At 39.7% G+C, this 27,005-nt stretch overlaps 16 protein-coding genes across 16 annotated transcripts; 8 read left to right on the top strand and 8 right to left on the bottom strand.

The window, feature by feature from the left end:
- Positions 1 to 125: 125 nt before the first annotated feature.
- Positions 126 to 1,289, top strand: PAS_chr2-1_0786 (uncharacterized protein; the record flags this gene model as incomplete). The annotated part of the gene is made up of 1 exon (XM_002491679.1): positions 126 to 1,289. One exon carries the CDS (start codon positions 126 to 128, stop codon positions 1,287 to 1,289), a length of 1,164 nt encoding a protein of 387 aa, XP_002491724.1.
- A 174-nt stretch (positions 1,290 to 1,463) lies between these two features.
- Positions 1,464 to 3,569, bottom strand: PAS_chr2-1_0785 (uncharacterized protein; the record flags this gene model as incomplete). Its single annotated transcript, XM_002491678.1, has 1 exon — positions 1,464 to 3,569. One exon carries the CDS (start codon positions 3,567 to 3,569, stop codon positions 1,464 to 1,466), a length of 2,106 nt encoding a protein of 701 aa, XP_002491723.1.
- Positions 3,570 to 4,711: 1,142 nt separating this feature from the next.
- PAS_chr2-1_0784 (Homeodomain-containing transcriptional repressor) lies at positions 4,712 to 5,941 on the top strand (the record flags this gene model as incomplete). Its single annotated transcript, XM_002491677.1, has 1 exon — positions 4,712 to 5,941. The coding sequence occupies one exon, from the start codon at positions 4,712 to 4,714 to the stop codon at positions 5,939 to 5,941; it is 1,230 nt and encodes a 409-aa protein (XP_002491722.1).
- Positions 5,942 to 6,051: 110 nt separating this feature from the next.
- On the bottom strand, positions 6,052 to 6,513 carry PAS_chr2-1_0783 (40S ribosomal protein S18; the record flags this gene model as incomplete). The annotated part of the gene is made up of 1 exon (XM_002491676.1): positions 6,052 to 6,513. The coding sequence occupies one exon, from the start codon at positions 6,511 to 6,513 to the stop codon at positions 6,052 to 6,054; it is 462 nt and encodes a 153-aa protein (XP_002491721.1).
- A 327-nt stretch (positions 6,514 to 6,840) lies between these two features.
- Positions 6,841 to 7,626, bottom strand: PAS_chr2-1_0890 (uncharacterized protein; the record flags this gene model as incomplete). Its single annotated transcript, XM_002491675.1, has 1 exon — positions 6,841 to 7,626. The coding sequence occupies one exon, from the start codon at positions 7,624 to 7,626 to the stop codon at positions 6,841 to 6,843; it is 786 nt and encodes a 261-aa protein (XP_002491720.1).
- A 211-nt stretch (positions 7,627 to 7,837) lies between these two features.
- On the bottom strand, positions 7,838 to 9,064 carry PAS_chr2-1_0782 (uncharacterized protein; the record flags this gene model as incomplete). The annotated part of the gene is made up of 1 exon (XM_002491674.1): positions 7,838 to 9,064. The coding sequence occupies one exon, from the start codon at positions 9,062 to 9,064 to the stop codon at positions 7,838 to 7,840; it is 1,227 nt and encodes a 408-aa protein (XP_002491719.1).
- Positions 9,065 to 9,816: 752 nt separating this feature from the next.
- PAS_chr2-1_0781 (Nucleolar protein, component of the small subunit (SSU) processome) lies at positions 9,817 to 11,067 on the top strand (the record flags this gene model as incomplete). The annotated part of the gene is made up of 1 exon (XM_002491673.1): positions 9,817 to 11,067. One exon carries the CDS (start codon positions 9,817 to 9,819, stop codon positions 11,065 to 11,067), a length of 1,251 nt encoding a protein of 416 aa, XP_002491718.1.
- A 1,096-nt stretch (positions 11,068 to 12,163) lies between these two features.
- PAS_chr2-1_0780 (uncharacterized protein) lies at positions 12,164 to 13,501 on the bottom strand (the record flags this gene model as incomplete). Its single annotated transcript, XM_002491672.1, has 1 exon — positions 12,164 to 13,501. One exon carries the CDS (start codon positions 13,499 to 13,501, stop codon positions 12,164 to 12,166), a length of 1,338 nt encoding a protein of 445 aa, XP_002491717.1.
- Positions 13,502 to 13,778: 277 nt separating this feature from the next.
- Positions 13,779 to 14,418, top strand: PAS_chr2-1_0779 (40S ribosomal protein S17; the record flags this gene model as incomplete). The annotated part of the gene is made up of 2 exons (XM_002491671.1): positions 13,779 to 13,781; positions 14,011 to 14,418. 2 exons carry the CDS (start codon positions 13,779 to 13,781, stop codon positions 14,416 to 14,418), a joined length of 411 nt encoding a protein of 136 aa, XP_002491716.1.
- A 707-nt stretch (positions 14,419 to 15,125) lies between these two features.
- On the top strand, positions 15,126 to 15,572 carry PAS_chr2-1_0889 (uncharacterized protein; the record flags this gene model as incomplete). The annotated part of the gene is made up of 1 exon (XM_002491670.1): positions 15,126 to 15,572. One exon carries the CDS (start codon positions 15,126 to 15,128, stop codon positions 15,570 to 15,572), a length of 447 nt encoding a protein of 148 aa, XP_002491715.1.
- A 48-nt stretch (positions 15,573 to 15,620) lies between these two features.
- On the bottom strand, positions 15,621 to 18,326 carry PAS_chr2-1_0778 (Glucosidase II catalytic subunit required for normal cell wall synthesis; the record flags this gene model as incomplete). Its single annotated transcript, XM_002491669.1, has 1 exon — positions 15,621 to 18,326. The coding sequence occupies one exon, from the start codon at positions 18,324 to 18,326 to the stop codon at positions 15,621 to 15,623; it is 2,706 nt and encodes a 901-aa protein (XP_002491714.1).
- Positions 18,327 to 18,426: 100 nt separating this feature from the next.
- Positions 18,427 to 19,503, top strand: PAS_chr2-1_0777 (Mitochondrial tRNA pseudouridine synthase involved in pseudouridylation of mitochondrial tRNAs; the record flags this gene model as incomplete). The annotated part of the gene is made up of 1 exon (XM_002491668.1): positions 18,427 to 19,503. One exon carries the CDS (start codon positions 18,427 to 18,429, stop codon positions 19,501 to 19,503), a length of 1,077 nt encoding a protein of 358 aa, XP_002491713.1.
- Positions 19,504 to 19,532: 29 nt separating this feature from the next.
- Positions 19,533 to 20,384, bottom strand: PAS_chr2-1_0888 (uncharacterized protein; the record flags this gene model as incomplete). The annotated part of the gene is made up of 1 exon (XM_002491667.1): positions 19,533 to 20,384. The coding sequence occupies one exon, from the start codon at positions 20,382 to 20,384 to the stop codon at positions 19,533 to 19,535; it is 852 nt and encodes a 283-aa protein (XP_002491712.1).
- Positions 20,385 to 20,649: 265 nt separating this feature from the next.
- PAS_chr2-1_0776 (Multifunctional enzyme of the peroxisomal fatty acid beta-oxidation pathway) lies at positions 20,650 to 23,358 on the top strand (the record flags this gene model as incomplete). The annotated part of the gene is made up of 1 exon (XM_002491666.1): positions 20,650 to 23,358. One exon carries the CDS (start codon positions 20,650 to 20,652, stop codon positions 23,356 to 23,358), a length of 2,709 nt encoding a protein of 902 aa, XP_002491711.1.
- Positions 23,359 to 23,423: 65 nt separating this feature from the next.
- On the bottom strand, positions 23,424 to 24,500 carry PAS_chr2-1_0775 (NAD-dependent arabinose dehydrogenase, involved in biosynthesis of erythroascorbic acid; the record flags this gene model as incomplete). The annotated part of the gene is made up of 1 exon (XM_002491665.1): positions 23,424 to 24,500. One exon carries the CDS (start codon positions 24,498 to 24,500, stop codon positions 23,424 to 23,426), a length of 1,077 nt encoding a protein of 358 aa, XP_002491710.1.
- A 563-nt stretch (positions 24,501 to 25,063) lies between these two features.
- On the top strand, positions 25,064 to 26,887 carry PAS_chr2-1_0774 (Subunit of TRAPP (transport protein particle); the record flags this gene model as incomplete). Its single annotated transcript, XM_002491664.1, has 1 exon — positions 25,064 to 26,887. One exon carries the CDS (start codon positions 25,064 to 25,066, stop codon positions 26,885 to 26,887), a length of 1,824 nt encoding a protein of 607 aa, XP_002491709.1.
- Between the last annotated feature and the right edge of the window lie 118 nt (positions 26,888 to 27,005).

Raw genomic sequence — 27,005 nt, 5'->3', positions numbered from 1 at the left:
AATCCAACCTCTTCTTTAATTGTTGTTCGCGAATCAGATACAATTGTACTATTGATCGCGAACTGTCTACAATTCACTGGGTAGTGGAGTATACTATCTATCATTGAACTAGTAAATAGTTAAGGATGCGTTGTGGCACACTACCGAGATTGTACAGATCGTCCTATCGGCGCAGTACAGCGCCGGCTGGTGTGCCCTTGACAAAAATATTTTCAAACTCATTTCCTCGTTCTTTTATCGATTCGTTATCCGATTATAAAGACCGTTTACAGCTAGACAAATTTCAACATGAGCTTCTCTCACTACTTTCATTTTTCCCTGACGGAGATGACACTCGCAAAGTTCAGATTTTGAAAGTTCCTGTCTACAGAATACCTTCTGAAACGGGTTTTATCAATGAGTTATGCATCTACCCAAAGGGGAAAAGCCACGATGACCCGAACCTAAAGCATTTGGTGCTCGTGCATGGTTATGGTGCCGGTTTGGGTTTCTTTCTCAAGAATCTTGACAGAATATCTGAGTATGGCTGTTCAAATGGTTGGATGATTCACGCCATTGACTTGTATGGGTACGGATGTTCATCTCGCCCTCAATTTCCATGTTCAGAATCTTTAACGTCATCTGTGGTGACAGAGTGGTTTACAGACACTCTCCGCCAATGGTTCGAAAAGAGAGTATCATCCCCGAGAGATGATACTCTTGTCGTAGCTCATTCGATGGGAGCGTACCTTTGCGCGTTATTCAACATGCACCATCCGGAGTTTTTTGATCGTTTGGTCATGTGTTCGCCTGCTGGTATATCAGCACCCGAATCAGATATTCCAGTTCCCACTTGGTTCAATTATCTCTGGAACAAAAATGTTTCTCCCTTTTTCATTGTCAGATACGCTAGTATACTAGGAAGCATGCTGGTAAGTGGCTGGACTTCCCGTCGGTTTGCCCGTCTGACCCCGTCTGAACAGGAGGCTTTGCACAGGTACGCTTACGGCATTTTCAATGCCCCTGGGTCCGGAGAGTATGTTCTCAACTATCTGCTTGCGGCAGGAGGCATTCCCAGATACCCTTTAAGAGATGCAATTCAAAAGTTGAAGTGTGAAGTATGTTGGATTTATGGTGAAGATGACTGGATGGATGTTCATGGTGGGCGTAGATGTCACGAACTGATGAATAAAGTCAGTAACGATTCAAGTGAGTATCATGTGGTACCGAACAGTGGTCATCATCTTTATCTCGATAATCACTTGGTTTTCAATGGTCTTGTTATCTCACAAATGAAAAAGTACAATTGAACTACGTAGTACGTTGGAAGCTATGAATGAAAAGCAAGGTAGAAAGTAACCAAGGTAGTCATAGTCAGCAAGGAACCAAGCAAGCAAGTAGAAAAAAAAACGGTGAAATCGTGTCAATAGTAATCTATAAAACTAGAAGATTCTGTCCGTAGAAAACTTCAATCGGCTGCTCGCTCAACTGTTTTGCCTATATACTTCATCGACACGATCCTTGACACTCTCCAAAATTTTCTTGCGTTGCAATTTTTGAGCTGAGGTTACAAACCCATTCTGAGGAGTCCATTCTTCATCCAAAATAACGACACCCTGAATCAATTCTATTCCAGTTAGACCTTGCTGCTTAGCCGTCTCCAGAAGAGATTGGTGTACTTTGGAGATCAATTTAGAATCGTGGACTACCTTTGCTAAGTCGACCTCATCAACAGCGCTTGCTAGCTTCAGTTGAACAGCAAGCTTGCGCAACGTGGTCTCGTTTGGAACAGCGATTGCTACTGGTTTGGATTTATTCTGATCAGCATAGCAGCAAACATTATGAATATAGCTGTTAGATCGATATACGGACTCTATCTTTTCCAAAGCGATATACTCACCATTCAGTGTTTTAATCAGATTTTTCTTACGGTCTATTACTTTTAGCTGCCCCGACGACGTCCATTCTCCAATATCACCAGTACTGAACCAACCTTTTTCGTAATCAAAAACACTTGCAGTTTCTTGCTCATTCTTATAGTACTCTTTTGTAACACATGCTCCCTGAATCAACACTTCTCCTTGGTTATTCTTTGCAAAATAACCAGCTTCTGGAACGTCTATTAATTTGACGGTAACAGCGCCAGTCAATGCACCGGCAACATCAAACTCAAAGTTGTCGATATCCGTGATACATGTATTAGCAACTGTCTCTGTTAAACCGTAACCTAAGAGCATGGGAGCAAGAAGGTTTGTGATAAATCGTTGGGTATCCGCAGAAATGGGTGATCCACCGTTAAGCAGAAGGCGAATTTCACCACCAGTAGCAGCCTTTACCTTGCGAAAAATTACCGCATCAATAATTGAAGTGCCAGGAATATGGCAGTACTTCATTGCTTGTTTGCTTTTGTAGGCTCCCCAAAATACTTTTTGTAATAGAAAAGGGGATTTGTTCAGCTGATCAAGAATACCTTTTCTAACCGACTCCCAAACAGCAGCAACACCAACCATGATCGTTGGTTTGAAGGCCTTCAGGTCGGATTGGCAATTTCGGATGGAAGCATCAGTCAAAGTCTTCACGTTAGCATACCCTAAACATCCACCCCACCACAAGGAGATCAATTCAAATACTAACTCAAAAATATGGGCCAATGGAAGAAATGCAATGATTCGGTCTTTCCCATTAATTAGGCTTCTAGGAACTAAAGTGGAGGCACCACCAATACCGGCAAGTACGTTTCTATGACTTAAAACCACACCTTTGGGAGTGCCTGTAGATCCTGATGTGTACATAATACACGAAAGGTCATCAGCTTTGGGAGGAATAGCATTCAACTTGGAGCCTCGGCCTAAGGCAACTATTTCATCATATGAGATGAACTTGATATCGGGATGAGTTCTCTTGATCTCATCAATTGCGACTTGAGCATCCTGGTAAAGTTTTCCACCATATCTCTTGTCACTGGAATCAAGTTTTTCAGTGTGGATAATAAAACGCACCGAAACCGCTTTCTTCAACGGGTTGATGAGAGTGTGAAGAAGGTCATTGTTGGTGAAAATCGCCACAGAACCTGTCTGCACTAAAGAATGAGTTAAACCACTTTCACCGAGGGTGTCATACGCAGTTACTATTGGAATGTTTTGAGTTTGAGTTGCCAAATATGTTTGGAACCACTTGTGTGATGTTGAAGCATATATATGCAGCCGTTCCTCCTGATTCGGCTTGATACCTAATTCCACAAGGCCCCGGCCATATTCAAAAATTATCGATTTCAGCTCTTTGTAAGTGATAAATTTGTAATCACTTAATTCGTAATATTGCCATTCTTTTTCAATATTTTTTAGCTCACCATCAATCATTTTGTTGACCTTCTTCTTCTCAGTATGAATATCAACGAGATCCCTCCAAGCCATAGCCTTGTTGTCTTCATGTCGTTCAAACATTTCAACCAAGTAATCGTAAACAGTTTCAGTTTTCGGGTTACAGTCACTCGGTTTGAGCACCGCTGCATCTTTAACCTTGTAGTATCTTCTGGGAGCTGTTTCACCCTTTCTAGCTTCGCCCACAGGAACATTTACTTGAAACACCATTTTCTTGAAGTTTTCTTTGTACGCGTGTTTGTTGTTTCAAGCAATCAAAGTACTTGCCATCTTCAATTAATTTATACAAATAATAAGGAGGGTAACTGATGAAGGTGATCATGATTCAGCAGCAAGAGGGGAGAAAAGAGGAGCGAAGGGGTGCGAAGAGAGGGGATGAGATAAATGAGCAAATCTAGCACCTCTGTACATCAAATGTATATTGTGTTCTGTCCAGATCTAGATCTTGTACTTCATGGGAATGGTATAGTAACCAATGACTAAAATGTTTGAATTCAAGTAAAACTATAAGCTTCTATAAGCAAGGTGAAATGTGTTTTTGTTTTTCGGAAGATTGCGATAAAAAGTGCAAGTCTCTGCCTTCGAATACTCAAAGTGCTGCCAACCTTTTTTTCTTGGCCTTATATGAATGTAAAAGAACTGGAAACTTATGAATGATGGAATTTATAGTTTGAATCTGATAAGTATAACTTCACAGTATTACTTTGAGACAGAATTTCTATCATAGTCTGTGCTTCAGTCAGGTTCGTGTTCATAGAAACCATTGGTACACAAATGTTATGAATAGTGCACAATTTCGAATCCATAGATTTCCTAGGACAATCTGAAATTTGCTGTTGTTAAGATTAATTCTTTAACGAAAAGATTTAGTCACTGAATATCAATCTCATGCATGACTTTCAACACTGTATTTACTATCAGCAATTGAAACACGTCTCCACCCTCATTAACAAAAATACAAAAAAAAAGAAGTAGTTAATTTTTAAAGTATAGAGTTAACGGTGACGATACTGAAGTATTGTCGTAGGGATAACTGAGCTCCCCTGAAACATTATATTAAATGCTTGACAGAAAGTATTTCAAGGAATGTAGTCGCTCGCTCGTTCACAGGTTCTGCAACCTGGGAAAGGGGCTCACTTCCCGTTAGCCTAAAAAGTAAACACAAAACGCGGTCAGTTTTCCAACGTAAATCAACAATAGCAAATAAAAATCAGCTTTTGATACCTAAAACGGAAACACCTACTTCAAATTATTAATATTGACCTTTGGTTAATACTTTGCATCATAAATAAAAGAACGCTCGTAGCGTTACTCATTTGTACAAATTTGAATTTACCCAATCTATAGAGCAAATGGTATCGCTGTTACCTACTGTTAACAAGTTTGAACTGCCACCACTATCTGCAATATTGAATGAATCACCTCTTCGTAACCAGTTGGGCCATGAGAGAACTCGAAGTACAAGCCGGCCTGGTTCTCCGTTAATGTCTCATCAGTTAAGTCCTGCTAGCATTTCACGAAAAGATGTTCACACACTTCCGCCTTTCGGTCCGTTGGATAGTAACGTTGTGGCGATGCAAGGCAAACCTGACCCAACATTTGGCACTCCGGTTTTTTCCAGAGTGACCAATCCTTCTTTCCAGCATACACCTGAATCTATATCTGTACCGAAAACGCTTTCTGTTACGAGTCTAGATTCTTCCGCAAAGAAGACTCCACAGAATACAAAATTATTTGCATTCATTTCCCATTCTCCGGAGACATTTCCTCTACAAGAACCTACCATAGATAATGCACAACTTGCCCGAAGGAAGAGAAGAAGAACGTCGCCCGCTGAACTATTCATTCTTAAGGAAGAGTTTTCAAAAGGGAGTACTCCAAACAGAGCTCGAAGAAAGGAGATTTCCAGGCGAGTCAACATGACTGATAAAGCTGTTCAAGTTTGGTTTCAAAATAGAAGGCAATCGATGCGCAAGCATAATCAAGCAAAACAAGAAATACTTCTAGATCCTGTTATACCTCAACCGATTTCCCAGCAGTTGCATTTTACAACCTCCCCTTTACGTTCGAATTCTTACTTCACAGATTCAGATAATGGTCAAGTTCACAACTCTATCCCAAATTCTGATCAAAGCCAGAGTCCCTCTCATTTTCCTCCTCAAGGTACTTGGCTAAACACATCTGCAGTTGTTTCCACCCCAATCAAGCAACTAATCTCTAGGTCATCAATCACTAATGATTTCGGATCAACTATGACTTTCAGACTGCAAGCAACTGGACCACGTCCAAGAAAATCCTCATCACCGTTCAGTTCTGGTTCTGGATCTGCCAACCGAAACCTAGTGCATGTGAGTGAAAGAATGGACGCTGAATTTCTGAACAAACCGATCATGAAAGTTAGTCAACAAAACTTCGATTTTAAACGAGGTTTGGATAACGCCAAGACACCGTCCAAACAATTAGTCCTTCAAGACAAATCTAGAAGCGAACTCAACAAGTCGAACTCAGCACCAAGTATCAAAATTAGCAGAGACGAAGACGAAGAATGTGTCAAGCAACTTCTAAGTTTACATAGCTCTTGACGAGGAGAATGTAGGCCAACATAGAATCATAAATTACGTAACGGTGTGCAAATTACTATCTTAGTGTATTCGTATTCACGATCTATACAATAGGAAATTACCTAGTGTACCTAGTTTCTACCAATAAACTTACCTCGAGAAGTAGTCTTAGTATGTTGGCCTCTGACCTTAAGACCCCATGCATGACGGATACCTCTATGAGCCCTGATCTTCTTCAATCTTTCAATATCATCACGGTATTTGGACTCCAAACTGTTGGCAAGAGTGTGATAGTCCTTACCATCAACAGTGTCTCTCTGTCTGTTGAGGAACCAGGCAGGAATCTTATACTGAGTTGGGTTTTGCATAATGGTGACGACCCTCTCCAATTCTTCTTGAGTCAACTCACCAGCACGCTTGTTCAAATCAACATCAGCTTTCTTACAAACCAAGTTAGAGTATCGACGACCCACACCACGAATGGTGGTCAAAGCGTACATGATCTTGATTCTACCATCAACATTGGTGTTCAGCAAACGCAGAATATGCTGGAAACTATTAGCCTCTTGAACAACTAGAGATGAGTTAGCCATGTTGCTGTAGTGAAGAGAAGTTAGAAAACGAATTTTTTTCGTATTCGAAAAACAGTGAGATTATGTGAGGGTGTAAATTCTCTGTGCACGTGCAATTATTGTACATTAGGGTTGAGCCCTAGAATGTATGAGTGAGTTTTTAGTCTTAAGAAACAATTTGTCGAGCTTGTCAAGAATCTGGCTGAGCCTTCCAACGTTTCTTCGAACATGGTTATCGGTAGTTTAAATTCTAGCCTCCTTCTATTTGGAGAGGTAATTTTTGACCCTTAAACAGTGGAGCGAATCTATTTTGACTATTTACATAGCGTAACTATATACAAAAATGCATCAGCCAGCAAACTCCTTCGCGAAAAACTGCAGTGATGCCTGATCAATGAACACTCTATTAGCTTTCAATAAATGCCTAACCTCAACATTTTCTTTATCCAACAGGCTGATCTGGTCATCGTTTAAAGCCTGAATGGCTTTGTTCAGATTCTGTGAGTTATTTAAGCTATCAGAGATGAACAGAATATTCAGTCCTTTTAGATTGTGAATTGCCTGGAAAATTTCCAGGGCCTCTTTTTTGTCGGTAGAGAGCTCGAGTATATTTTGATCACCTCGATTGAAAGGGATGAGTGATGAACAACCTCCAATGATATGTAAATGCCCCTTGATGTAAAAACTGCTTAAAGCTATTCTGTAAGCCCTAGCATAAACTTTAAACGGTAAATCAGTAGAGAAATCATTAGGCGCATTTCTAGCTAGCGCTCTAGCTCCATTGTGTCTCGTCGGAGAGTTGGCATCTCCTACACGAGCCCTTCCAGACCCTTTTTGGGGGCGTAATTTTCTCCTGGAGAACTTATGTTCACCCCTACCAGGTGGATTCGAAGCACCTACACGTATGTTGTCAAATTCCATCACTACTGCTTTCCATAGCAAATCCCTCCTAAGTGGACTGTTCAAAAATTCTGTTGATATAGGCAATACAGTGTGAGGTTCTAAAGAAGGAAACGAACGGACAGTACTGAGTAAGTAGGTTGGAGCATTTGAAATCGCATTGACAAGAGATGTTGAGTATTCTCTAAAGCCAACTTGCAACCCTCTTAGTACCATCATTTGGGTTATGGGCATTAGAAATTGGAAAAGTAGCTTGCACGTCTGAGCAGCGAAAGCTAAAGAGGCGCGCGAATAAAGAAGACAGAGATACAAAAAATCAAACTTCAACATATCCTACTGTAAAAAAAACCATATACCCTTTACTCTACTTATCTGCACCGCTATTTTTGTGGCGAGAAAATAATAGTCTCAAATAATGTCTAACATAATCAATCGTATCCTAATATCAAGCAGCAACTTCCAGGTTAACTGCACACATCCATATTCTAGTTTTGTAAACACGAAATAGTTCCCGTACGAGATCTCTGAAATCAATTCTGTGGGAAGCATGGTAATAGAAAGTAAGCTTGCGTCGATCCCACTGGTATTCGGCATCCACAACAGACATTTGCAAATTATGAGAAACAATTTTAAGTAGGCACACGTTTTTTGCTTTTTCTTCATCTACAGACTTGCTTAACAGTTGTGAGATTTCTGAATTGCTGGCAAACTTAACCACCTGCTTGGGGAAGAAAAAGTTTGAGTTGGATGTTTGATGAGAATTATCCTTGTCACTGATTAATGCTGCCTGTTGCACCCTGAATTGTTTGTACTTGAATACTCTAGCTTGAAAAAGATCTATTCCAACTTTAAGTACTTTGCCCAAGTCACGACCTCTATCTGCTTCCACTATTACCAAATCGTTGAGAGAAGGACGAATATTGCTGTCTTCGAAATAGAATATATCAGCTCTTCCATTCTTGAAGCCGATTAGTATCAGACTTAGTTCCGGGCCTAACTCTTGAACCTGGTCGTTATTAGAAACCATGATACTTGGAAGATCTAAAGATCTGAATGATGAGAGTTCATCAGTTTCAGATAACATTGGATGTAGTCGAATGTGTTTGTCATTCATTGTAAACGTATCACCGAAATAAGATTCGGCGAATTCCATAACATGATTAATTTCATTGCGAGGCACCTCATACGACCAGTCGTTAGAGTAAGAATGTCGACGAAATTCGTAATTGCCATTAGCAGCGTGGGTGAGTGAAGGCGCTGAAAATGGTGGTGCAGGAAAGGACCCTAAGGACCAACTGTTATTATTATTCTGATCGTTAAAATTACTGGTGTCTGTTTCCCAAATAGTATCCGACGTGTATGAGGCTCTTCTCAGGCCTATTGGATTGCCGAGTTCCGAATTTACGGAGGTCGGAGAAGTCATATAGGAAGTACCAGGCAATGTTGGCGACTTGATGTTGTCAATCAGGGACCCTCGCCTTCCATTGTGGTTATTGAGACCAACATTGCTACTCAAAGTCGTTGCAGGTAGTGTGTTCCAAAGGGAGGTATTCACTTTGAATGGATCAAATTCTGTAGATTCCTCCATATTGTTATTTGTCCAGCTACTTGACTTTGTATTTTGTTGTAAAGAGGAAGTATGATGTTGTGTAATAAAATGAGAATTGATCATATTTTGGGGTTAAGTCACACTTCTTTTTTTTTCCCCTTGAGGGGAATTGCAACGCTTTATATAGTAGTTAAAGAAAAATCAAACAATCGTAAAGACAGAAACAAACGCCAGCTCCAAATGGAAAAGATAATTACAGAAATTTGGCTGTGTGTTTTGCTTCAATTGATGGTATCGGTAAAGTGCTAGATGGCCCTGCCCCTTTAAGGTACTTTCTTTAAGCTTCCCAAATTGATCCTTATCTTATCGTTAGACTTATGTAAGCGTTACTGGTAGTTGAACCGAAATAGAAAAGAATGCGAGAAGGCGTAGCAACTCAGGGGGAATTGAAAGGTACACCAAAGAATAACTCAGGATGGAACACAGTTTAATTTCTGGCATGTCCACGTTCATTAGGCATCAGGTTGGATTTTGCTTTTATTACTTTAACTGTCCTCTATAATTCCTTTCGTTAATCGTTGTTAAGTATTAGCTATATATCAACGAAGTGGATTTCTGTCATCTTATCCGTAAAAGTAGCTACTTCGCAACGTGATAGCATGCAAATAAGAGACACCCTACAGACGTGGTAGGCATCTTCAACAACATACTGCAACCGAGTGATTAGAATTGGAGAGAATGTATTTTGTTATCATTAATCAAAGCACGATCTTACTGAGCCACATGACTATTCACGTGCGCAAGCCCACTAGCTTTCTTATTTTATTTTTTTTTTTCCTAAGATCCAGCTTCTTGTTTCTATCAAAAAATAAGACATGGCAGAAAATGTAAGATACTTTTTGGAGCAGACGGTCCCAGAGCTTGAGGATCTAGAGAGAAAGAATGTTTTTTCAAAAGCAGAAATAAACAAAATAATGAGAAGGAGAACTGAATTTGAACATAGAATTGCAGGTAGAGCTAGCAAGAGTGCAGACTTTATTAAGTACATTCAGTACGAAATGAGTTTAGATAATCTTAGGAGAAAGCGGATTGAGAGGTTATCGCCAACAGGGATAGTTGATATGAGTCAATCGATCAGTGATTGGAGCGGCCAAAGGAAAATTCTTTTCATTTTTCAAAGGGCCGTTAGAAAATTTCATGGTGATCTACAATTGTGGTCCTTATATTTGCAATACGCTAAGGAACTTGGTAGTATCAATGTCGTTGAGCAAATATACAACAAAATGCTACAGTTACATCCAACTGATACCGATTTGTGGATTTCCGCTGCTAAATTTGAGTTTGAAGAGAACGCCGACGCCAAGAACGCCCGAATCCTGTTGCAGAGAGCTCTTAGATTCAACTCTGAACAGGACAAGCTGTGGCTAAATTATTTCGTATTCGAATTGAGCTATATATCGAAGTTGCTTTTACGAAGAAAAATATTAGGACTCAACAGTGCCGCTCTACAAATTGAACAAGAAGAGCTTGATGAAATCAAGAAGGAAAATGAACAGAGACAAATCAATGAGAGAATTCAACTACATGAAGACATGTCTACTGGGAATTTTCAATCTTCAGGCACTGTTGAGCTAAACAATTTGCCCGAAACAGACATCGACATGCTGGGAGATCCCGATTCTAACCCTGCTCTTAAGGGTGATGTAGCCCTCGCCGTTTTTCGAATAGCTGTAGATACATTGACGGGAACAAAGAGAAACTCTAAGGGATACACTCTATCATTGGTGAAAAAGTTTATTTCAATTGTTGACGGCTTTGAAGTTCTTGACAGAGATTACCTTGTTTCCTCGATTGTAACTCACATGTCCTCATTGGATCCCAAATGTTCGGAGTATATTGTTATTGCTTTAGCGCTTCCATTGCGATATTTGTCTATTTCGTCACCAGAGTTTCCAATCAAGCTGCAGCTGTCTGTCAAGAATTATCTAAAGCTAGATGAGCCCTCAACTAGAAATGGCTATGTTGAGTTTTTAACCAAACTTTTGGAAGCATGTAGAAACGAAGAAAATGATACAAGAGCTGTTTTACTACAACAATTAGTAAAGAAATGCAAATGTTCTGTGTGATAGCCTTTCTTTTTTGAATTCAGCATGTTGGTTTATGGTGTTTTATTGAAGCCATGACTGAGCCTTTTTACTTAGATGACCACATGACTTATGAGACGTCAATTAAGGAGGACCAGTAGAATAAGATCGCAATAGTTTCTGCTGTCATGATGAAGCGTATATACAGAGCCAAATCTTCATGCATACAATAACATATTGTGTTTCCTCCCAAATAATTAACAATGACTTACCTGTATATCCAGGACACTCCTGTACTGAGACCGCTCTGTGCTCTAGTATTGATAATTGGTCTACTACTAGATAGATGCCTAACATTAATGATATAGTCGTATCAGTCTTTGCTGTAAATAAAGCCTCCGGAATGAGATCTAAAGAATCAGCCCAGATGTTTGGAAGGAGGGAAAGATACGCCTTTCTACTAATTAAGCCAGTTTTGATCTCAGTTGATTGATGTCCTGTCTCTGCGATAGCTCAAAACTGGCAACTGAAACAGATAGTATATTAATTTTCAGTTGCTAATGATAAGCCATTGTAACATTCCTATCACATCGGCCGTTTGCCTCTTTTTTGGGAAAACTCTTTCCAGTGAATGCACAGCTTATCGCTTTCAATGCTTCAAAGGCAACTTCCCTACTAAGACACTAAATATATATACATCAATGAACATATAGTGGGAAAAATGGTAGTGAAGAAGTAGTCATTTGTTTGAATATAAGTTGGCTGTACATGTGCCTCCGTAGTCTGTGGCCGAGCTTCATCCACCTAGCAATTGAAACTGAAGAGCTAAGCTCTTCATATTCTCATTCGGTTCTGTTATTCTCTTTTACTTCTTCTTGTCAAAATATTATGTATTATGTGTAGTACCCGACCAACATGGAGAATTCAATCTAAGAAATAGATGTCACCCCAAGCCGAACAAAAACAACCGGTGAAGAAAACGTAACTGAGTGAATGGAATTGTGATTCAAGCAATTAGAGTAATTGAATTTCACTTCTGGTACGAGAAATAAAGTGAAAAACAAAATACCTCCGCATAATTAGTGACGAAAAAAACCACACGTATACTATTCACTGAGTGAAAGTGTATCAGTAATCATTAGCTTGCACTATTGATGTTACACCATTTTTGTTGAACAAAAAATTCATAAATTTTAGAAGTTTTGTTCACGTCGATCTTTAACAGTTCCCTCGCTGTCCGTTTCTTTAAGACACCGCCACATCTAATAAGTTCTCGAAATAAAGTCTCCTTGATAACTAGGTATGGTTTTGGAAGCAACCGCAATGTCGAGCAGAGGATCTTCTCTTCGTCAGATAACAACTCATAATCAGCCGCGTGGGATATATCCAATGGTACCATGGTTTTGGAGGATCTTTTCGGCTCATTATTTGCTATTTCGTAAGGGACAGGCGAGTTAGCATGCGACCTTCTCCCATAAGAGTTATTCAGTTGTTGATAGCTGTTAGGATGCCTAGCACTGCCTGCAGTGATGTTAAACCTTTGAAGTTGAACCTGTCGGGAGATTTTTTCCTTTTCATAACGGATACCCTGCTCCATCGTAGTCAATCCGTTTTTGCGCCACTCTTGTAGTTGTTGAATCTTATTTCTACATCGCAACTCAGCTAGCATGTCTTCCGTAAACTCTTCAAAGTCAACTGGGGTTAGTACCCTTACAAATGGCTTTAACTGATTGTAAAGATCTTTTTCTTCCTTTGTACGTTTTTTATCGATACTAGCGTTCTTTCTATACTCCAGTAAACCGTTGATAAATATGACTCGTTTCCTTTCTGCTCTAGTTGTCAATCGGGAGTTATATATATCCAGAACGGACAATTTTAGTTCAATATCCAACGGTTGATCATCCGGATCAAAGACCATATCCTTTACAGTGAGTTCAGCATCATTTTCAACTTCAACTTCGAATTCTAATCTACCAGGCATAAACCCTTGAATATCAGAGCATAACGGGACCGACGCTAAAGGCTTCTTAGGTGTTGGTAACGGCTGCTTTTTCCTACGTTCAAGTCGGGCTTTGCGTTGCTGTATGAACACTTCAGGAGTTATATCTTTGAAATCCTTTGTCAGGTCCGGTAGTGGATAATCAATCGAATAGAGATAGAATTTTTCATAATGCTGTCCGACTTCTTCCTTGGAGCGATTACCGATATGGTCAGCGATGTCATGCCAATTTCCTAAACCGAATTTTTGGCATCCTTCGATCAGTAACAGCTCTTCATCAGCGCCCCAACTTTCGCTTAGTATTGGATAAGCATTCTGTTCGACAATCCTGTAGGCATGGTAAGGTTTATGAGCACCGGAAAATGAACCCTGGCTAAAGCAAGGTACGCACAGATCGTACTCCTCGCATACAGCACACCGTATCCGCACCCGATTAGTGCAATCGGAAGAGCACACGTCGCAATGAAACTTCGCCATTTGATGTCTCAAATATGATCACTCTTTTGTAGGAGTCCTTCGAGCATTTATTTATCCAAGGTGAGATGTAAGATGTCGTGTTGGACTTCAATGTAGTTACCTCAGCAGTTGTTACTGTGAGCGAATTATTCAGCAGTCACATCGTGTATGTAATATCTAGAACACTTAGGTACTGTCGCGCACCAAGTGTTCAGTTTCCACATCAGTACACCAGAAAGACGAGGCTAATTAATTGAAATAATTTTTCTTTTGAACTCACTACTAAGAATTCAACAAAATGGTATGTATTATAAAATGAAGGAGATTGTTGGCATAGTGCGTCCTGTATTAGTTGAGCTCAAAAATTGTGTTATCATTAGTTTATGAGGCCAGTTTCGATTTTCGTTCTGATGATTTACTAATGGAGTTGGCGATAAAAGTTACAAAAGTTCTGGAAACTTTGAGAGAATAGAGGGCAACATGCGGCGGTACTCCAAGCTTTACCTTGATGTATACTAACTATTCAAAAGGGACGCGTGAGAACAAAGACAGTCAAGAGAGCCTCTAAGGTTCTGATTGAGCGTTATTATCCAAAGCTCACTTTGGACTTTGAGACCAACAAACGCCTGACCGCTGAGGTCGCTGAGATTCAGTCAAAGCGTTTAAGAAATAAGATTGCTGGTTACACCACCCACTTGATGCGCAGAATCCAAAATGGACCAGTTAGAGGTATTTCTTTTAAATTGCAAGAAGAGGAGAGAGAGAGAAAAGACCAATACGTTCCAGAAGTTTCTGCTTTGGACCTTTCCAACACCAAGGACCAGTTACACTTGGATGCAGACACTGAACAACTTGTCAACTCATTGGGTTTCAAACTGCCAATTGCAGTTGTTCCTGTTTCTTCAACTAGGGCTCCTGCTAGAAGACTCAGAAAGTAAAGGTTTCATAGCTACTGTTAGTAGATCAATACACACATTGTATAGTTAAAAGTGATAACCATAATTTCCTTGCACATCCTTCGAAATTTGAAAATTCTGATCATCGATTGTATTGACCTCTTGAGCTGGTTAGAAACCCACCGGACAAAGGCATCCTATTCTGAAAAGTGGCAATATGGCAAGGTAACTGAGTACCACTGGTTGGTATGTTTCCCTTTTTTTTTACTTATCGGCGTGTTTGTAATATAAAGTTCTCTGTTTACAAAACTCATTTACTGAAAACAGATGCTGGTATTTACTTTGAAAAAGTTAGATTACTTGCCAGTTGATTAAAATTCGTGGCAGTCCTGTGTATATTCTACAATTCGTCATCTTTGGCCAACACGACAAAGGAAAGTCAAACGGATCAAAAAAAAAAAAAATATTGAATGAATTTGATTACCATTTACTTTGACTATAAACAACCAGCCAACCTGAATGATCAATTGATGTAAAGTTTTGATTTACATGACAACTAGTCTGATACATAAGCATCTGGCCATTCGCTACTTTTTTTTATTGATAAAGTCTCGGGGTCTAACTTCGATAAAAAATACAACAGAAGGTGCGATTTATTTATACCACACTCGTGCAACAAAACTTACCAATTTGGAGCTCCAAGAATTACAGCACAATTGTTAAACAGTGATTCTAGCCTTCCACCTAGTATGATTGAAACTTCTCGCACGTACTCTTCGTCGGGCCACGAGATGCCAATGCCTGAACACATGTGCAAAATGAACATGCTGTTATCCACGGAATTTGAGGATATCTGTGTCTTGTCTTCCAGATGGCATATTTATGGACTTCGAGATCTACTTTTAAGCTGTGCCATCATAGTTGTTTTTGGTATAGGCTACGAATTCTACAAAAGCTTCTATTCAACCTGGTCCACCAGAATTTTATCTCTGAACAGGCCGCTAATCAATTCAGATTTGCAACAGTTTCGAGTTAAGGCTTCCATTTTGTATGGGATACAAATATTCTGGTCTTTGGTCATAATGCTCATATTTATGACTTTTAACTTATGGCTCATGCTCAGTGTGGTTATGGGGGCTGTTGTGGGATTCTACCTGACAGGTAGCAACAACATTTCGGGGTTGGCTTGCCACTAACTGAAACATGGATTAATCAAAAGTAGTGTTTATGTAAATATATCACTATCATACTTCTATATTAATCTCCCAGCTCTGGGAAATGCTAACTCTGGGGTTCTTGACTACTAGATACCCATTCTCCTTCGTCCAGTTACTTATCCACGTTTTCTCACCTTGGGTGACTTTTGCCTTCACAGAAGTAAAGTCGTCTGGTAGCCCAATAATAATTACCCGCTCAACCAAAACGTCATCTAATGAATCCTGAAACTTTCTAGCAATATTAGTTTTGAGCTCTGAAGACAGAATGTTGTTAGAATACTGAAAACTGATTTCCAAGAAATGACCCAGTCGGTAATTGAAGCTGGTCCCATCGTCAATATAAAGTTTGCCTTTGGCAGTTCCTTCCGAATCCAAAAAGACCATCAACGTGTACGGATCATGCTTCATTAACTGAGACGATCTTCTATACCTGAGCTTCTGAGTGATAATAGAACCACCTCGCGCCAAAACGGGAATGGTGGTCAAATCAACTTCTAGTTCATGAATTCCTTCACCTTGCAGAGTTGTCCCGAGTTTGAAGAAATCGTAATAAATTTGAGGATCAGGCAGATAAATACTATCGGTAGTAGCACCTTCTTCGGTAACCGGTTTCACCATTAAACCGGAGCTACCAACGAAAAATTGATCATCGATATTGTAAAGCTTCTGGTTCTCTGGAATTTCATAAAACAATGGCCTCAGGACAGGATAACCTAACTTGGACGACTCATAGAATGCTGTGTATAAAACTGGTAGCAACTGATATCTTAACCTCACCGTATCTCTAATGATTGTAGTGTAAGGTTCACCAGCTATCCAAGGCTCCCTTCTTCGGGAGTCTATATGGGCATGAGCTCGGAAGAATGGATACCAAATGCCAGATTGATACCATCGGGTTAACAATTCTTTGGATGGGTTTCCAAAAAAGCCTCCAACATCAGCACCGGCAAATGGCATACCTGCTATTCCATTAGAGAGTATCATGGGCAGTGCAACTTTTAAGTATTCCCAAGTAGCAGCATTATCTCCGGTCCACATAGCTGCAGTAGCTTGTGACCCAGGGGCATACGACCTAGTAAGAACAAATGGCCTATGGTTTGGTGATCTATTAATTAACGCATAATAGGTAGCCTCATGAAAACTTTTTCCGTACCAGTTATGAATTGACCGGTGTTCCCACTTACCAAAATGAACTAAATCCTTAGGAAAGGTAGTTTCAGGGCCATTAAAAACTGAAGGCTCATTCATATCGTTCCAAACGTGCAGGTTTGAAGAAGATCCAGCAAAGTCCGAACCCTTACAGAACAGTGTATCCCAATAACTCTGAGCATTGGGATTGAAAGTATCGATCCAAACAGATTCGCCAGGCCAGCAATGGCCATGATAAGGAGTGTCAAAGTCTTTTTCTCTAACAACAAGCCCATTTGATTCCAAGTAGTCGCTTACCTCATATCCCACCTTGATATGGGGATCGATGATGGCCACTAATGATCTTTTAGTTTCATCTAACTCCTGAAGCAGTCCACTAGGATCAGGGAACAATTCCCTTTTCCAAGTAAAATATTTCTTCTCGTCTGTATACTCAATATCTAACCAGATGGTGTCATAGGGAATACCATATTTGTCCATTTTACTATGAACATCACGAACATCATCTTCACTATTGTAATTCCATCTGCACTGATGATATCCCAGTGAAAATTGGCTGGGTAATTGTACTCTTCCTGTTAGCGAAGAATAAACAGTCGAGACTTCCTTAGGATTCTGCCGAACTATTATCACCAAGTCCAAAATACCATTCTCAGAAATCCAGTGAGTATACGTATCCTTTTTCTTGTTAATGTCGACCCATGTATCTGCACTATTGACCCAAAATACACCTGTAGAAACTTCGGGATTGAGTCCTATTAAAAAGGGAATTGATCCGTACATTGGTAATTTGGAATATGGTTCGTACTCAAATATATCGACATTGTACAGTCTATAGGGATCACTTTGACTGGTGTCTTCTAATGATAGACGATCAGAGTGTTCTGGAATACCATAAAGATGACTCATGTTTAACAATTTGATATCTAAACCTATCGATTCTGGCCCCAACGGTAGTGAGTCAGCCCTAGAATCTTTAAATGAATCGTGAAACAAATCATAATCCGACTCAAATTCAAACATAGAGTTTTCTTCTTCTTTTCTGTAATGTTCAATATTGAAAAGGTTATTGTCATTCAGTATTACCTGAGGCTTTCCTTTATAGAATATCGTAATTTTAAAAGGTTTGAAATTGATAGTTGCGGAAGAATCATTGAAAAAGATTTGCAATGACTTATCGTTCATTGTTGACGATATTTTGGATGATGTTGCAGACCCGTGCATCATAGAGAGGTTTGCTGCGCTAAACCTACAGGAATTCAATTTGTGGAAATGGGTGTCAGATCGTAGTTCGTCAATTCTGAGCCTGAAACTCTCCTCCAAGATATCAACCTCAAATGGGAGCATTATCTGTGTATTTTTCAATTGTTTTACGATTTGACCCGTGCAAGACAGTTGATTGCAATCGATAGAGTCCGAAAGGACAAAATAGGGAGATTCAAAAGTATCCCCCAACTTTGTAACTTCATGGGCATAATGTCGATTCCTGTGACAAAAGCCAGATTCAGCACAAGACTTGAACAACTCTCTCTTGGCGCTGATAGCAGTATGAACGAACAATAATATCGCAACCCAGGTTAACATCACTGGAGAATTCAAACAAATCTGAGAACTTGGACAATGCCTCGAATATCCTTTTTAACGGCATAGTTATTGTTCGCTGAAGGAGGAAAGCGAATGTGCCATGGAGATGAGATATACGATAAATGCTAACTTGAGGCAATGCAATCCGTATTTTTATACCCATGTATTCCATGTTAAAGGGAGATGGATTGGCATGACAGTTTTGGACGTTTTTTGCAATGAGTTCAAATCAAGGAGTGAGGAGTATTATAGATTAAACATTGACAATGGAACAATAAAACTCATACGCAATAGGGGCCTCGCAACAGAGCAAACAATAGACAAAAGTCTTTTGTATAGTACTCTTATTAAAAGTGGTGACTGCGTAGTGAATACAGAACACAAACATGAACCTGAGGTTGGTATCGGGGAAGAGATTGTCTACCAGGATGATAATATTTTGGTTGTGAACAAGCCATGCGGTGTTCCTGTACATCCTACGGGCAAGTATTATTACAACACTATGACAGAAATTATGAAAAATGAATTGGGTGTATCGTCACTTTACCCGTGTCATCGATTGGACAGATTGACTTCAGGTATTTTGATTATTGGAAAGACACCCCGTGCCGCAGCAAAGTATCAAACCCAGTTGAAACAGAACTCCATACAAAAAACATACATTGCTCGTGTAGATGGTGAATTCCCGATGGGCAATATCGTTTGTTCGGATAAAATTGTTAACATAGATTGTAAAAGGGGAAAAGAAAACGGAATTACAGAACCAAAAGAAGCACTTACTAATTTCCAACGGCTCGCATATAGTACTAGCTTAAATCAAAGTATAGTAAAATGCAGCCCGAAAACAGGTCGGACTCACCAGATTCGGATCCATCTCAGAAACCTGGGCCATCCCATAGCAAATGATCCACTGTATGGTTTCAACGAGTTGCTTGGTATAAGAAGAGAATCACCGTGTGGAACGCTAAGTGAAAAGTCATTTGAACAAGTTGTTAAATTAGCAACAAAGAAAAGAGATGAATCAAGGTCTGCAAATACTTGCCCAAAATGCGGAATCAACTTGTACAGGCAAAGGAATCCAGAAGAGTTGGGAATATGGCTGCACGCGCTTAGTTATCGGTCAATTGACTGGAAGTTTCATACTCGGTATCCTCCTTGGGCTAAACTGCAGGTTTGACTATATGCTTGTCTTTTCCAAGGGCCTATCTATCTGAGCAAAATAGGCAGTCCCAGCAGTTTGCACTGTTTATTTATAAGCCCTTTATTAATGGATTTAATTTCCTTCTGGCCTACACTCCTGAGGCACTCCTCATCTAAGTCGTTAACTTCATTTAGACAGTGACATACTCGATTCCTTAGGTATGCAATATCCTTCTGATGAGGAATCTTGAATATGATAAACTCATACAATCCGTCTCTGCCAAGAAACCTATCCATAAACAGCTTTTTGTAGATACTACGAGTGCGCCTTCTGTGGATTGCATATTCAAATGGGTTCATAGTGCGAGTAAACGAAGTGGCGGATAGTTTGTGGACTTTGAAGGAGTTATAATTGTGCCCATAGGTTTTCAAGAGTATTCCTGGTTTTGTCTTCCTGATCAATCCTGTGTACTGATACTTTGAATAAAATTTCAAACAAAAATAGTCACAAGAGTACACATAAATTGGCTTTGACTTGTACAGCTTGCTTAAGCTGCTGACTACTCCTTTTAGTTGTGAAAAACTTCGGGCGATGGGATCTGTCGATTTCACAAAACTAGCATGAATTGAAGCAACTGGCTTTGACAAAGCATTTGAATTCAAAGGAAAGTCGAAATTAAAGTTTGGTAACGGGCTGATAACTCTTCTACCCCCAGAGATTTGCTTCCATGGTTTCGATCGCTGAATCAATTCTTTTTCATTATTTCCATACGTGAAACCTGCTGGAGCCAGCTTCTGGCTAAGGTATTGGGGAATCTTGACACATGAATCGCAGTGTACAAGATTTAGTATTTTGGTTAGTGAGAGTAAATGGGAATATAACGAAAACTGGGTTGTAGTGGAATGTCGAACCACCATAAGGAATCCACCTACAGTATCGCTTTTATGGCTTACATTCCTTGGCCACTTGAAGATCAAATGTAACATCCGAACACCTTCTGGACTTACCTTCAATTCACATGCTCCCGTTTATAAACCGGCACCCTGACCCGAGTTGGAAACTACTCCCCACACCTTAATCATATGTCAATGGTTAAGGAGTGCCGACGAAAAGGCATATATTAATATAAAGTGCGTTCCAGTTCTCGTACTTAACTTCGTCCTAAAGATTCATAGATTACAGATGTCCCAATTAAGATTTGACAATAAGGTGGTTGTCATTACTGGTGCCGGTGGTGGCCTCGGTAAGGAATATGCTCTTCAATTTGCCTCTAGAGGTGCCAAAGTTGTGGTCAACGACTTAGGTGGGACTCTTGGAGGGGCTGGGACGTCATCCAGAGCGGCAGATCTGGTTGTGGCAAATATAAAAGAAGCAGGTGGGGAAGCAGTTGCTAACTACGACAATGTAGTATTGAATCCCGAAGGGATCATTGACACTGCTATCAAATCTTTTGGCGCAATACATGTGCTTGTAAACAATGCAGGTATTCTGAACGATTCTTCCTTCAAAAAAATGACAGAAGAACAGTTTCAGCAGGTTATTGATGTTCATTTAACTGGTGCCTTCAAGCTTACAAAATATGCCTGGAAATTCTTCAAGCAACAAAAGTATGGACGAATAATAAATACTGCTTCTCCGGCAGGCCTTTATGGTAACTTTGGTCAGGCAAATTACTCTGCCGCTAAGCTCGCCCTGGTAGCTTTGGCTGAGACATTAGCAAAAGAAGGTCAAAAGTACAATATCAAGGTCAACGCTATTGCGCCGTTAGCGAGATCTAGAATGACTGAAGCAATCTTACCTGAAGATATCTTGGAAAAACTAGGACCGGATAAAGTTGCACCCTTGGTATTACTGTTAGGTCATGATATGGTCCCATCCACCGGAGGGATCTTTGAAGTTGCTGCTGGGTTTTATGGTCAGATTACATGGCAAAGGAGTGGTGGGTCTTATTTCAATCCTAACGATAGCTATACTCCCGAAGCAATCCTTCATAAATGGAACGAATTAACAACTTTTGAAAAAGGCTCACAATCTTCATACCCGAGAGAGCTGAAAGATTATGAATCCGCTTTCAAAAAGGCTTCAAGAATGCCCATCGAAAATAGTCAGGGAAAGGTCACCATAAACTCCTTGAAAGAAAAGGTGGTACTCATTACAGGTGCAGGTTCTGGATTGGGCAGAAGCCATGCACTGTGGTTCGCCCGTTATGGCGCAATTGTTATTGTGAACGATTTCAAGGACCCCTTTACAGTTGTGCAGGAAATTAAGGAAGCTGGCGGCAAGGCTTATCCTTCAAAGCATGATGTTGTAAAGGAGCCTGAAAAAATTATCAATGAGATTTGCGAAAAATTTGGTAGAATCCATGTTCTGGTCAATAATGCCGGTATTTTGAGAGATAGGTCATTTTTAAAGATGTCGGAACAAGAATGGAATCAAGTGTATCAAGTTCATCTTCTCGCTACATTCAAACTCTGTAAACTAGTATGGCCCATATTTCTCAAGCAGAATGCAGGTGTGATCATTAATACTACTTCGACTTCTGGTATTTATGGAAATTTTGGTCAAGCAAATTACGCAGCTTCGAAAGCAGGTGTTTTGGGTTTATCCAGAACCTTAGCTATCGAAGGAAAGAAACACAATATACATGTGAACACTATTGCGCCGCACGCTGCGACTTCTATGACCAAAACGATAATGTCAGAAAAAGAACTAGATTTGTTTCCACCTTCCCAAGTATCTCCTCTTGTAGTTCTCTTAGCGAGTAGCGAACTGGGGATTAGCGGCGAACTTTTTGAAGTTGGTGGAGGTTGGATAGGGAAGACCCGATGGAAAAGAGCCAGTGGCATTGTTTGTAACGATTCTAAACCATCACCAGAATTCATTTTGAAGAATTGGAGTGCCGTGACTGATGTACAAAACGGGATCCCTATTTCAAGCACACAGGAGTCGTCCATGGCCATACTCAGTGCTACGAGAAATGAAGATGAGGAGGAAAGTGAGGATGACAATCTTGATGATGTTGATGACGATGATGAAAAAGAAGCCAAAGTTTCATCGTATAAATTCAATCATCGTGATGTAATTCTTTATAACTTGGGAGTTGGATCTCATGCAAATGAGTCGAGATATGTGTATGAAGGAGACGAAGATTTTCAACCTGTTCCCTCTTTTGGAGTCATTCCTTTCATGGTACAAGATGATGGTGGATTGAACATGGAGTCCCTACTGAATAATTTCAATCCTATGATGCTACTACATGGAGAGCAGTATCTTAAACTCAACAAAATTCCCCTCCCTACCTCCGGTGATTTGGTAACAAAATCATATCCTATCGCAGTTGAGAATAAAGGCAAAAATGCACTTGTTGTTGCTGGCTATGAAACTATCGACAAAGTAACTAAAGAAACGGTGTTTTACAATGAAGGGTCTTTTTTTGTTCGAGGTTCTCAATCGATGGTTGGCAACAAAGTCTTCAGACAGTCAAGATCCAAATTTGCTACCCAATCTTTCAATCCACCTTCCAGACGGCCCGATTTTGAATCAATATTGGATACCTCGTTTGACCAGGCTGCAATTTACAGGCTATCTGGGGATTTCAATCCTTTACATATCGACCCTGGTTTTGCTAAAGGGGCTAATTTCGACAAACCGATACTTCATGGACTGTGTTCATTTGGAATATCCGTCAAGAAATTAGTAGATACGTTTGGTATTTTTGATGAAGCTAAATGCAGATTCTCAAATGTCGTATACCCCGGTGAAAAGTTGAGGCTAAAAGTTTGGAAAGACGGCAATGAACTACTGGTGTTTCAGACCTTTAGTGTGGAGAGAAATGTCGTGGTCATTAGTAACGCTGCGGTCAAACTAGCGAAAGATAAATTCAAACTATGAAAGAAGAAGAGCAATCAGTGTGTAAATGTTGACGGCACTGATTCTGGTTGAAGAGTTGAAGAGTTTTAGTAACTGTGGTCAATTGATACCGAATTTGATGTCTTCTGAGGAATGCCACTTTCCCATACCTCATTGTAGTGATCTCCAAGCACGTTTCTGTATTTCTTGACGAGGATCTCATCTCTTCGATTGATGTGGTTAATATCTGAACTAACTAGATGGAACTGTTGCAGAGCTGACTTCAGCTCTTCTACAGTTGAGCTTCCCAAAATTGTCGATCCCGACTTGAATAACCAATTCCTCAATGCAAACCTGGTGGCGAAATCAGCGAGATCTTCATTATAGTTCCTTTTCATATCCATAGCTATTTCTCGCACGGCAGCTTTAAGTAACTGTGGTGCCGGATGAAATGGTTTCACTTCTTGAAGACGCAACATTGACATAGATAAAATTGATGCATTCAACACCACTTGAATGCCACAATTACTTAAGAATTTGTCATAGTAATCAAATAATCGAGTATTTTGAAGGCATCCGTTACAGTAACTCAAAACAGAATCAAGAGGGCCTATTGTGGGATCATTAGCACAAAGAAGAGCTATGCGATACAAATAATCAACTGGATACCCAGAAATACCGAAATGTCTAATTGTTCCTTTTTGCTTCAGTCGTTTCAGTTTCCTCAAAGCTTGTAATACCTTGTCCTCTTCAACAAACTCAACATCATGGAGATGCACCAAATCTAAGTAATCGGTGTGAAGCCGCTCTAATGACCTCAAAATGCTTGCTTGAATCCAGGCAGGTGAGTAGTCAAAATCATTTAACTTAACACGGCCAACCTTGGTGCAAATGTAAAATTCATCCCTTTTTATGTAATTTGCTTCATTAATCAGGTAATTCAAACTTTTACCTAAGAGCAATTCCGAAGGACCATAGTAGGGAGAAGTATCTATGGTGTTGATTCCATGCAGGAATCCAAATTTTAAAAGATTGACAATATCCATATTATACGGGTCATCGTTATACTGTGTATTGAATACCGCCCCTCCAAGTATAAGCTTTGAAATATCCTGTAGCTTCCCTGAAACCTTTGAAAATGCTGGGCCGATCTTGAAACTGGTAGCGTTCTCGATTTCTGGCATAATGACATGTAATTGGCAAGGATATTAGAATAAGAGGGAGACAATATGAGGAAAAAGTTGGAAACCAGTTACCTCAGGGCCTGTGATTGTTTAATAGTAGCACATGAAATGACTAAATAAGTTCGCGACACGCTATCTTCGAAATTCTGAGGGAAACCTGCTAGACAATATATGGAAGAATGCCCCCGACATTGCTCTTCCTTAATACAAGCTCAAACAACGACATCGGAAAAAAGGGAGCCAAAAAGAGCTTAGTTCACTTCGCAAAATCTCACAAATTTAGGAGTCAATTTTTAAGTATCTAGTAGGTGTCGGCGCATATAAATGGATAAAAACAATCAGCCAAATAAAAGGAAAAATAAAAGGGGACAGACTCACTTGATTAAATTGGTAATCCCCTTCTTAGCCCAATTGCAAAACTGGCACAAGAAATTTTCATTTTAGTGACAAAACATGGTAGGTATATCATGAAGTAAATACTAGTACTAACTAATCTCTTGGTACCTAGTCGCGAGTAGATTCCGACCACTTAAGTCTGACAATACTTTTCTTTTCCTTGTACGATGGAATTAACTTTGGTTAATCTCCAGAAAAGATTTGATCGAGTTGAGTCTGATGATTTTTCCCCTTTCTCAGTTTCGATTGCCGTAATTCTTCATGGATTCTCTCCAAGAGTTTCTATTTCTTCGACCCAATTATCTGATGATATTGCTAAGAGGTTCGGATTCAACAACATCCTCCAACTGATGCAGTACTTCCAAGATGATAATATTGATTCCACTCAAGAAGTCTCGATTCGCTTCATTGAATCAATATCAGATATGCCACTGCAATCATTTCAGACAAATGAAGAACTCTTTGATTTGGAGGAGTTTCATTCATCAATCTATGACATGCTAAAACTAATCGATCAACAGCTAGCAGAAACTGCAGTGGAAGCTGAGAGATCGAGATTGTATAAGTCTGTGTCTCTTAGATTTCTTTCAAAAATCCTAGGTGGCCACACCCTTTCAAATTTTGAGACATTCTCCCACCCCATATTTCAATTGTTTGTATTAACGACTCAGGATGACTGCCAGAGTATTGGTGCACTCTACACCCAGTGGAAGGGTACCAAAGTGCCTTTTTGGGTAGATCTCAAGGAGATTAATCCACTTTGTATTATCATTGTTGACTTGAGTATTGAAACTGATTTTCAGCAGGGATTATGGTTACGGGATTCTTTGAAAAACAAGTTTGGTCTATCCTCTTTGATTTTGAGTTTAAACCCGAATGATAAGACCAAAAATTTGAATGAAACGACAATTAAAAGAAGTGTCTTTGCTTTTAGTTCACATCCAGAAATTATGATTATTCCAAAGACCTTACAGGAAGATATTCATGGCTTTTATAAGCATCTTACTACTAAAGTCGTTTTCCCATTCATGGAGAAAAAAGTAAATGAATGGCATGAAAACCTTATTGTTCCAAGAAAAAGTTTCAGCAATCGTTTTTGGAAAGGATCTAAGAGAAGCATTGAGACGTTCTCAGAACAGGAAAGGCAACAGGGAATTGATGAAAATGGATTCAATGCGGTGCAAGGATACTACCACCATAAATCTCAGGAATTCAAGATCAGGCGACTGGCAGACTGGTACTTCATGATGAGAGACTACAAAAAATCTTATACAACCTATGACTTGTTGAAGAAAGATTTTTTGAAAGATAGATCGTGGACCTATTTGGCTTCGTTACAGGACTTCATGATTTTTTCCTTATTGATCGGAGCAAGTTCCAAGCAAGCATCCGTGCCGAATGAAGGCAACGGAAACACGGTGGGAATTACCAATAAAATTATCAACGATTTAATCCTTCCAACGATTGAAAACCTGCACTACACTTACCTTTCAAGATGTTCACTTAGAACTAATACCTTGAGATCTTGCATCCTGATGAGTGAACTATTCATTTCCATGGGAGAAGCTTTTATGAATGAGCTGTATCTTGTCCAATCAATTAAGTTACTAAGAAAGCTGCTTTCTATGAAAATTCTTCAAGGATCTGCTTTGGCGGTCATATACCAGCATATTTCCTTTGCCTATACCATTTATTCTCGCCCTTTGAACCATCAAGAAGTTAGTAGGCCCAGTGACAAGCTAAGAATAAAGAATATTGATATGGAAAAACTGGGACTTACTCGACATCGTAAGGCATCGTTGTGGCTACTTCTAGCAATCAAAATAATCGACCCATTTCAGAGACCTGCCTACACCAAGGGGTTAGAACAAAGCATAATCAAGAACTTGGTACAATTGATGATTGAAAAAGGGATTGATGTTGATTCTAATTGGAGACATGTTGAGCTGTGCTGGCTATTCAGAAATGGAAGTTTGATATTAAACTCTTAGCATTCTCGGCTCCTATCTAAATTCCTGACTATTATGTTCAGTTGGCTGTTTGAAACATGTTTATTTACATAATAACAGTCCGCATTCCGAATCTCGTCAGTATCGCAAATATACATGT

The sequence above is a fragment of the Komagataella phaffii genome, chromosome 2 (genome assembly GCF_000027005.1).
Source record: "Komagataella phaffii GS115 chromosome 2, complete sequence".
Lineage (NCBI taxonomy): Eukaryota > Fungi > Ascomycota > Pichiomycetes > Pichiales > Pichiaceae > Komagataella > Komagataella phaffii.
The sequence above is the reverse complement of the archived record's forward strand: the minus strand, read 5'-3'. Positions and strand labels throughout refer to the sequence as shown.